The 10,657-nt window shown below is 30.9% G+C and overlaps 3 protein-coding genes across 4 annotated transcripts; 2 read left to right on the forward strand and 1 right to left on the reverse strand.

Annotated features, from left to right (window-relative positions):
• The first annotated feature begins 457 nt into the window (after positions 1-457).
• Positions 458-1,888, forward strand: LOC128875543 (GDP-fucose transporter 1). The gene is made up of 4 exons (XM_054121194.1): positions 458-594; positions 678-882; positions 946-1,084; positions 1,146-1,888. Exons 1-4 carry the CDS (start codon positions 530-532, stop codon positions 1,730-1,732), a joined length of 996 nt encoding a protein of 331 aa, XP_053977169.1. The 5' UTR covers positions 458-529; the 3' UTR covers positions 1,733-1,888.
• LOC128875541 (glutathione hydrolase 7-like) lies at positions 1,806-4,477 on the reverse strand. Its single transcript, XM_054121190.1, has 9 exons — positions 4,339-4,477; positions 3,778-3,944; positions 3,550-3,707; positions 3,414-3,493; positions 3,073-3,345; positions 2,697-2,987; positions 2,546-2,612; positions 2,250-2,483; positions 1,806-2,169 (listed from the first exon to the last, which is right to left on the reverse strand). Exons 1-9 carry the CDS (start codon positions 4,355-4,357, stop codon positions 1,959-1,961), a joined length of 1,500 nt encoding a protein of 499 aa, XP_053977165.1. The 5' UTR covers positions 4,358-4,477; the 3' UTR covers positions 1,806-1,958.
• A 273-nt stretch (positions 4,478-4,750) lies between these two features.
• LOC128875540 (DNA repair and recombination protein RAD54-like) lies at positions 4,751-10,645 on the forward strand. 2 transcript variants are annotated; one of them, XM_054121189.1, is made up of 9 exons: positions 4,751-4,917; positions 5,001-5,198; positions 5,267-5,381; positions 6,769-6,978; positions 7,061-7,251; positions 7,322-7,524; positions 7,602-8,878; positions 8,954-9,117; positions 9,196-10,645. In XM_054121189.1, the coding sequence occupies exons 1-9, from the start codon at positions 4,751-4,753 to the stop codon at positions 9,386-9,388; spliced, it is 2,718 nt and encodes a 905-aa protein (XP_053977164.1). In that variant the 3' UTR covers positions 9,389-10,645. The 2 variants fall into 2 exon arrangements, with proteins under 2 accessions (XP_053977164.1, XP_053977163.1); XM_054121188.1 differs by lacking the exons at positions 4,751-4,917; positions 5,001-5,198; positions 5,267-5,381 and adding an exon at positions 6,198-6,432.
• Positions 10,646-10,657: the final 12 nt, after the last annotated feature.

The raw sequence follows: 10,657 nt of genomic DNA on the forward strand, positions 1-10,657 counted from the left end.
ACAGGAATATGTATACCGTAAATTTTTTCAATATTTACGAAGATTAAAACATTGTTTACTAAGCAATCTGTACAGGCAGATATCAAAGTAAACAATGATAAATGTAATCAGTGAACTGTAGGCAAACATGTATTATAATGCGACCATGATTTCTGCGTGGCATAACCTTAAAAAGAAATTACAGGAACTGACAGATTCAAAAAAATGACATAATACGTTTTATCTATTAATTGAAACTCATGCAATTGAAATTGTAGTTGAATTAGGATAATTTATACACCGCTGCCCTAACATTTATATTCTGGACAAATTTTGTTTAATAAAAGATTATTCGAATCGACGTTTTAATATAAAAGTATTTGATTCAAAATAGTATAAAAATAACTTATTAATACTTTGATGATGCTTTTTATACGATAAATACGATATAGTTTATATTTACTATATATTAATTTTTTCAATAAAGAAGTACACTGCCACATTAATTTAAACAAATATTAACGATAAACTAAATTAAGTATTAATAACGATGGAGTTAGAAAATCGAATGTTTTCAAAGTTCGTATATATCGCAATTGTTGTTTCAGTATACTGGTAAGTTAAAAGAAATTGTAGCAGAGTAAAAATGATAATTTTAGAATAAGAATTTCATTTATATAATTGAATATTTTTTGCAGGATAATTTCTATATTAACAGTATTTATAAACAAAGCTCTTTTATCCAGCGAACTTATAAATTTAGATGCACCACTTTTTGTAACATGGTGTCAATGTATAGTAAGCTTAATTATTTGTGCAACTCTTAATAATCTATCAAAATGGTTCCCAAACCATATTAAGTTTTCAAGTGGGAATCCGTATACTAGAGAAAATCTTAGGAAGGTAATAATTATAATCTAAAAAACTGGTAATAAAAGATTGTATCTACAATTATCATACTTGTAGGTATTACCATTGTCCCTTTTGTTTACTGGGATGATAGCAACTAACAATTTATGTTTGAAATATGTTGATGTTGCATTTTATTATGTAGGACGTTCTCTAACAACTGTATTTAATGTCATTTTCACATATCTTATACTGGGTAAGAATCTTCTACTAGAAGAATAAAAAGTCAGCAATTATAGTGAATTATAATTTCACAGGTCAAAAGACTTCTGCAAAATGCATTGCATGCTGTGGATTTATTGTGATCGGATTTTGGCTTGGTGTGGGTCAAGAACACGTTGCTGGTTCTTTATCTATTGTAGGAACAATTTTTGGTGTACTTGGATCATTAACACTTTGTTTATATTCCATTCATATGAAGCAAGTTCTTCCAAAATTAAACCAAGATATTTGGTTACTTTCTTATTACAACAATGCGTACAGCGTTTTTATATTCCTTCCACTAATGATAGCAAATGGAGAACATCTTACAGTATATAATTACGATAAAATTGGGTCCCTATTATTTTGGTCTGCTATGGTTGTCGGTGGTATTTGTGGATTTGCTATTGGCTATGTTACAGCACTCCAAATAAAAGTAACATCTCCTTTGACACATAACATCAGTGGAACTGCTAAAGCTTGTGCTCAAACAATTTTGGCAACTTACTGGTTCAATGAAGAAAGATCATTTATGTGGTGGATAAGTAATGTAATTGTTCTTGGCGCTAGTGCAATGTATGCCAGATTAAGACAACTTGATTTAAGCAGAGAATACAAAGAAGATAAACAACAATTACTGTAAAAAGAATAATATAAAACTGAACTGTGAAATTTAATTATATTAAATACATACCTACCTAGATAAAAGTACATACTTTATATATAACATAGACAAATTTATTATATCTTTTATTGTATAAAAAATGGTGTAAAAATAAGTAAATGAAAATAATTAAAAAATAATGTTTATAAAATAATACGTATCATTGAATATATTATTTTTGATAGAAAAAATTAAGAATAAATCTTTAAAATCTTGATGCAAGACCACCTCCTCGGCTATCTGAATGACTCGACATTATATCTTTCCTTTTTATAATTGCATTCACGCTTTTTGATGTTAGATCCGTATCCACGTATGGTACTGATATCATTGAGCTTAACTGATTTCGTAATTGGATACTCACAGAATGTTTCTGATCACTTTCTACAGCAAGCCCATCCAATGAGAAATAGTACCTATAAGTAATAAAACAATTCATTCAAGGAGTAATGTTTTCAATGGCATTACAATATAAAGTATAAAACAGATTTTGTACCTTGGACATTCAATGGCTTCAGAAATGTTTAAATTACGTACTATAATACTATATAACAATTGTCCAATGATTAATGTATCATCTGTTCCAAATACTCCTCGCAAACCACATACCGCTTTTTCGTTATAAAAAATGATTGGAGAGAGCATAGATAAACTATTATTTGTATCAGTCTTATCTAGCAGAAAGCCTGCATTTGACATGTATCCAAGACCAAACGGCGCGCTAAGTCCTCTGTAATGTGTTCAAATAACTAATTTGTTAAGTAGAGTACACAGATAGTTTGTAATACTAACGTTACGATACAAACATAAGTGTCTTCCCAATCCATAGCCATGACGCCCGTATATTTTTCTTCTTCGGCTACAATTATCATTTCATAAAATTAATACTGATGTAAAACGTTTATTGTAGAACAAAGATCATAATATAACAGACACTACAAACCATTTTGTTGTAGTTGCAATGGAGTCAATGTCGACTGTATCAATGCTTTGGCTACGCGAATTTGTGTTTCTATTGTGGATGCATTTCCATTGGATATATTGAGATTGTTCAATGACACAATCATTGATTGTAACAATGACATATGTGGAGCATAATACACGGCATGCTTATAAAAACTAGATTTTTTTGCTAAATATACACGGGGTTTGTAATTTGCTAATTGTATTAACAACTTTGGAAGTTGATCTTTGTCATGTAAAAGTTTCTCTGAAAATGTTCCATTATACAATACTGAAATGAAACAAAATAAGGAATTTTGTATTACAAAATATTCACTGTAAAATTACTATTTCATTACTGTTAATATGGTACATACCAGTAGCACTCTGTTGTGCTACAGCAGTTAACATATCACCAAGATCATGTAATTTTAATATATCCCCTGCAGTAAGGTGCCCATATAAAATTTCATAATCAACGTTTTTTGATACTTCGCTTGCTAATTCCTTTGATACAACAAATCCTTCTTTAGCTAAAGTTACAGAAGGTTTAATAATTTCACTCCATGGTAATTTACCTTTTAAGGTATGTGCATATTCTAATCCTTTTAATACAGCTGGTAGACGCACTCTACTTTGTGCAAATGACCCTAATTCATAAATTACATGAATACTATGAAACATTTATGAATTAAATAAATAAATTTCAATCATTTACCTACGATCGTATCATCGACAAAATCAATAATAACTGGATTAGTTCGTTCTTTATGACTATACATCATAACATAGCCACCCCTGAAATTATAATCAAAAATTTAACAAATATTAATGAGGCTTTGCATATGACTTACCCACCCAGACCAGTTTTATGCGGTGCTACCACTGTCATACAAACTGTAGCTGCTATAGCTGCATCTACTGCATTACCTCCCTTTCTTAATATTTTAGTTCCAATTTGTGAGCAATTTGTATAATCAGTTGCAACTGCTCCATGAATTCCAGCATAGTCCTAAGTCAAAGCAATATTATACATGCCATTTATAGTTCCATCACAATGTATTTTATAATGATTTACATACCTGAGGATTTTTCTCTGCGTAAAGTATTTGTAAAACTAACGTTGTCGTAATAGAAATGGTCAAAATGGTAAAACAGCTTATAATAAATTTTAAACCATCTCCACAGTACATACTTAATTTATGTTTATAACTTCTATTCTTTGTTAGAGGACATTCTTCTGTTGGACCTTTTAAAATTAAAGTGATTCAATGCAACAGGTTGCTTTGTAATGAATTTTGTATGATTAAAATGAGAATAACTCATTAATCATTTCTTGGTTAATGTTAAATTCTATAAATTATCGCTAATTTTCATTCTTTATTTAAATAACAAAATTTGCGTTAAAAACGAAAACTTTTATGACTAAAAATATTTATAGGATGTATTAGTTTAGTGTGCATATATAAAAAAAAAGGCGTTGCATTGTTAGTAATAAGTATTTATTATATTTGACGCATTTTTTAAAATACAAGCTTTATGGGTTCATTAATTGTAAGTATATGAATAATAAGATTAACAAGGTTATGTTCGAGTAATGAGTTTAAATTGTTTAGAACAAAATTAAACTAAATAATACTTACGACAGTTATTGTAACACATCGTGAATACATAAATCAATTTGGATAAAACAATGAAATGTCGATAACGTTATGTTATAACGACCAGAAAATGCACATTGTGTTTTCCTAACTGTAACTTTGACCCGATTTTTATGCTATATATAATCTATAATACTTCCGAAACATTAATTACTTAATATATCTGATACAGTTAAAAAAGGCAGGAACAAAACAATTAAATATGATGATTTAATTAATATTAAGCATTACAGAAATATCGTCTAATGTTATGCAAAGTGTAATATAAACAATATAAACATTTTACCAATATTTATATTTTATATTGTTGATAACTAATAGTTTCAAATGCTTTTATCGAGTTATAAAATATCAGAATTGAAAAATATTTCTATAAAAGAAATGCAGATATTACATGAAAGAAAGTTTATTCATTGTTTGGAAGAGATATATTTTTAATAATACATATCTTTGTGCTTTTCTTCGTACAATACACAAAAGCAATATGTCAATTGATATATTAGAAATGCTAAAGGAATCAAGAATGATAAAAGTATGTGCACCAATGGTCAGATACAGCAAGTGAGTAATGACAAAGGTTATTTACATGTATCTTTAATATATGTACGATAATAATTATATTTTAAAATTGAACTTTCTAACAGATTACAATTTAGGACTTTGGTAAGACAGTATGATTGTGACATTTGCTTCACTCCTATGATCTTAGCTGATTCGTTTGTACAATCTGATAAAGCCAGGGATAATGAATTTTCAACAACTAATGAAGATAAACCACTAGTTGTTCAATTTGCTGCAAAAACTGTGAACGATTTCGTTGGTGCAGCAGAAATGGTTGCTCCGTGAGTTTTCATAAAAATGAAACAATTCTATGTAGATTTTTATATCTAATGAATGATTAAACTAACAGGTACTGTAGTGGTGTTGATCTGAATTGTGGTTGTCCTCAACGCTGGGCCATAAAAGATGGGTATGGAGCTGATTTGCTTAAAAACCCAGATCTTGTAAAGGATATAATATATCAAGTCAGAAATCGAATACCAAACCCTTTTACTGTATCTGTAAAGATTCGATTGCTAAAAGATATTAATAAAACCATTGAGTTTTGTCGAATTCTTGAAAAAGCAGGGGCCTCTTTTATTACTATTCATGCCAGAACTCCAGAAATGAGAAATGAACCAATTAATATAGATCATTTAAAGTTGGTAAGGGATAGCGTAAAGTTACCCCTTATTGCAAATGGAGATGTGAAAGACTTAGAAAGTGCAGAAAACCTTTTTATAGAATCTAATTGCGAGGCAGTGATGTCTGCACGAGGGATTTTAACAAATCCAGCATTTTTTTCTGGACACTCAGTTACACCTCTAAGTTGTGTACAAGACTGGTTAGATATTACATCGATTATACCAACGCAATTTTTAACTTTTCATCATCATCTCGTATTTATGTTAGAAAAATTACTTCCAAAGAAGAGTAGAATGTGTTTCAATAATTTACAAACCAAATCTGCGGTATTGGAATTTCTAGAAAATTATTATAATATAAAACCAAATGTAAATCCTAAACTATCGAAACCTGTTAAATGTACTTTTAATGTTCCGTGTATAAAATACAATAATAAGTATAAAGCAAACGATGAAGATGATCTATGTACCAATTTCTTGGGAAATATATTCGCTGAATTATGAGTCTATTTATTTGTGTTTTATACATTTATATAAAATAATTAATATCGATACAAACAAAGAAAAAAATGTACAGAATTAAATTACTTCTATGTGCGTACGATTTAAATAAAGCGGTATTAAATTGTTTCAAGTTTCGAACGCTAGGTGTGCTCGATTCTAAACACGATCAAACACGATGTTGTGAAGTGTACCGCTTTATGACTTATAACCGCGAAATTTCTGAAACTTCAGAAATTTTTTATTACTTAGTACTAATGGTATTAATTGAAAAAAGTTGAAAATGCATTTAGTAAATAAAATATGAAATGCGATATATAACATTTCGCTGTAACAATATGAAGGATCTTGAATTGAACCTCTATGACTTTTGAACCCCAAACATAACATGGTAATAATCACGAATTATTATTTATTGTGGACAAACTATTTAAATAGAATGCCAGACCTTCGGTTTACTCTGTATACATAATTTACATAATTTTAATTTTAATAACTAATAACTAATTTTTTGTATGTTATCATAATTAAGTGCACATTATATTTTACTTGGCTATTGTTTACATTCCTTAAGAATGATTACACTGCATTTAAGTTTGATAATTTCGTTTTAAATTGACCTTAATACTTATTAAATTTTTAATAAATGCATATTCATATAATGAAATAATTATAACATTATATTATGTGATAAAATTTTACTTTCATATTTTCTGTTACATGCAAGATTCGATCTTTTGCACCTAGTCAAAGAGGAAAGCGTCCATTACTTTCTGATATATCCAATAATGGCTCTTTTTCACCAATTGTGCCACAAGTATATCAGACAAAAAAAAGAATTTGTCGTAATATCAGAGATGTGAAAATACCAGAATATAAAGCCATTGCTCTTTCAGCGAATGATGCACAAGCAACTCAAGAAGTCATTTCTGAACATGTATGTATTTTTATTTATTTAATAACACATTATTTATAATAAAAACATATAGTTCATAAAAAAAATAACACTGAATTTATAGGAAGAAAGGGTAAAGAAACTTCTCAACAAACCATTCAAGATACCAATTCCTGGTTACCAACTATCAGGTCGTGCTTTAGGCACACGTTTATCTGGTCCCCGAAGACCATTACATGATCCTGATGAAGCTAATGCTCTTATTGTTTATTCACCACCTGAATTATCTGAACATGATAGACTAAAATTAGATCAGTGAGTATAAAATAATATTTTCAACATTAAGTCTCTTTAAATTGTTCATAATTGTATGTATGTGTTTCAGATCTAAACAGCTTGTACATGTTGTGGTTGATCCTCTGCTATGTAGTATTTTAAGACCTCACCAAAGAGAAGGTGTTAAATTTATGTATGAATGTGTAACTGGAAAACGCATAGAAGGTGCTTATGGATGTATTATGGCAGATGAAATGGGTCTTGGAAAAACTTTGCAGTGCATAACTCTTTTATGGACTCTATTAAAACAAGGTGAATTTCACTGATTTATATACAAATTGTAATGTTCAGCCATAAATTCAAAGTTAACAGATAATGATATTTTAAAGGACCTGAAGCTAAACCACTTATAGAGAAGGCTATTATCGTTGCTCCAAGTTCTTTGGTTAAAAATTGGTACAATGAAATTTTTAAGTGGTTGAAAAATAGAGTACAACCGCTAGCTATCGATGGTGGTAACAAAGCAGATATCGATGCAAAACTTACAGGTTTCATGAAAACGTATGGTCGTAGATGTGCTAATCCCATTTTAATAGTTAGCTATGAAACTTTTCGTTTACATGCGCATGTTCTCCACCAAGACGAAGTAGGACTCGTACTATGCGACGAAGGTCATCGTTTAAAAAATTCCGAGAATCAAACTTACCAAGCGCTTATGAGTTTGAAAGCTAAAAGAAGAGTATTACTTAGCGGAACACCTATTCAAAATGATCTTCTAGAATATTTTTCTCTTGTACACTTCGTGAATCAAGGATTGTTAGGAACTGCACAGGAATTTCGAAAGAAATTTGAAATACCAATTTTACGAGGCCAAGATGCAGCTGCAACAGACACCGAACGCAAGGTTGCTCAAGAACGCTTAGCAGAATTAATAACTATCGTTAATAAATGTCTCATTAGACGTACCAGCGCTTTACTTTCTAAATATTTACCACTAAAACACGAACTTGTAGTTTGTATAAAAATGGGCAAATTACAAACTGATCTTTATAAAAGTTTTGTACAAAGTGATAGCATAAAAAAATCAATGGAAGAGGATTCCGATGGTCCGAAAAAAGGAAGAAGCCTTTCTGCACTTTCTGCGATTACGCTTTTGAAAAAATTGTGCAATCATCCCGATTTAGTTTACGATAAAATATTAGGGAAAACTGAGGGATTTGAAAACGCTGCAAAATTAATGCCGTCAAACTATAATACTAAAGAAATTTTACCAGAATTGTCCGGAAAATTAATGGTATTAGACTGTCTTCTGGCATCCATTAAAACAACAACAAACGATAAAATTGTATTGGTGTCGAATTATACGCAAACTCTCGATCTATTCGAAAAACTGTGTCACAAACGATGCTACAATTACGTTAGACTCGATGGCACAATGAGTATTAAGAAAAGGGCGAAAGTAGTAGAAAATTTCAATAACCCAGACAGCAGCGATTTTATTTTCATGCTTAGTTCGAAAGCTGGCGGGTGTGGGTTGAATTTAATAGGTGCAAATCGTCTTGTCATGTTCGATCCTGATTGGAATCCTGCAAACGATGATCAAGCGATGGCTCGAGTTTGGAGGGATGGTCAAAAGAAACCATGTTTCGTATACCGTTTTCTTTGCGTATGTAACACAATCTTACTACAATTTCTATCACTTTTCAAGTCAGTTAAAGATGTTGCATATTGTTTGTTATAGACTGGTACTATAGAAGAAAAGATTTTCCAAAGACAAGCACATAAAAAGGCTTTAAGTTCAACAGTTGTAGATCAAGAGGAAGATGTTGCAAGACATTTCACGTTGAACGACTTACGAGATTTATTTAAACTGGAAGAAAATACGATATCTGATACTCATTCAAAGTACGTATGAAATAATTTAAAATTATAAAGAACTATATGAATAATATAATTGAGAACATTTTTGTGATTATACTTTAGGTTCAAATGTAAACGGTGCATTAATGGTATAGAAGTGAAAGGACCACCAGAGCAATCTGATTGCAATTCTGATCTATCAGATTGGAGGCACGCCCATAATCCGCGAAATTTGCCAGATTTATCGCTACGGCAATGTTGGTCAAGTGGGATTTCTTTCGTTTTTCATCATCGTTCACACGAACAAGTAAAATAAAATTACAGTTTGTGCGATTTTCCCTTTTTATACTGCTACATATGTGAAAGTTATTCAATTTTTTATTTAATACAAAGAGTATCTATGGAAGAAATGTATATTTTTCAAGAGTGGATGTAATGTTAATGTTAATGCCTCACCTGACATTGTTTTGTAAAAATACGTAATTATAAGTTACTGTACTATATAGATTTAAAAAAAGTTCGAACAGTATAGGCATTTACACAAATATAGGAGTACGTATGTGAAATAAATTCCTATTTACAGAAATTTCAGATTATGTGTGTATTAAAAATTTTTATATTCACAAATACTGATTTCTAATTTACTATTTTATATGATACCATTGAACTAAGTCTTGTTATAGATGGTCATCAACTCGATGATATGAAAAAAATATTTGTTTTATTTTATTATAAGGAGTATGGAATTAAATAAATTAAAATGCTCAATTGTAATCGAGAAAAAGATTATTCATACAATTCCTCTTTTATAAGTTTGTATAGTTTCGCAATAATAATAGAATCAAGGAAATGCTCAAACGAGATCCTTTCCAATATGGAAGTAAATTCTGAAACATGATGTTTTCGATACGAACAATATATTTATAAGCTCGCTTTCGGGTGAGTTGTGCGTAGAAAACGAAGGGTCAACAGAGGCTTCAGGAATTTGTTCCACATAAACAGCGGAACGGCAGAGAAAAGTGGGGAAACGAGAGGAAGTTAGAGTGGGGGAATAGAAATAATGGAAGAGGCAACACGTGACCGATCAACTCGTTCCCTGATTGGCGGAGAGCAACGAACTCGCTTTCCCTCCTAACCCGTTGCCGTTCGCTCGCCCTTCTTCCGAGGTTCTGTGCAGCTGCCCGCTCAGAATAGTTCCAGATGTGGCCATGTTTAGTTTGATCTTTGAAGTTTTCGCTCATCGTCTCATAACTGATACATTTTTATACTATCTGCTGACACAGTAATACGGTCTGTCCGACCATCGTATTTTTCGCCTGCCTGCGGCTAGTCTCGTTCATAAATACATATGTTCTTCTTTTGCTGGGATTAATCTCCAAACGCGGAAGTAACACGAGAGACGTTAAAACGCCTGTAAATCCATCGGGAAACATGAAATCGCGTCGAGTCCGTGGATACTGATACTTTTCGATAATTCTATCGTCAATAACAGAAGCGCGTCTGATCGAATTCGCAGTTGTTTCTACGGCGAGGCCAGATCAATTTGTCGTTCCCTTTCTCTCTCTCTCCCAAAGATTTTAAATAA

The sequence above is a fragment of the Hylaeus volcanicus genome, chromosome 4 (genome assembly GCF_026283585.1).
Source record: "Hylaeus volcanicus isolate JK05 chromosome 4, UHH_iyHylVolc1.0_haploid, whole genome shotgun sequence".
Classification (NCBI taxonomy): domain Eukaryota; kingdom Metazoa; phylum Arthropoda; class Insecta; order Hymenoptera; family Colletidae; genus Hylaeus; species Hylaeus volcanicus.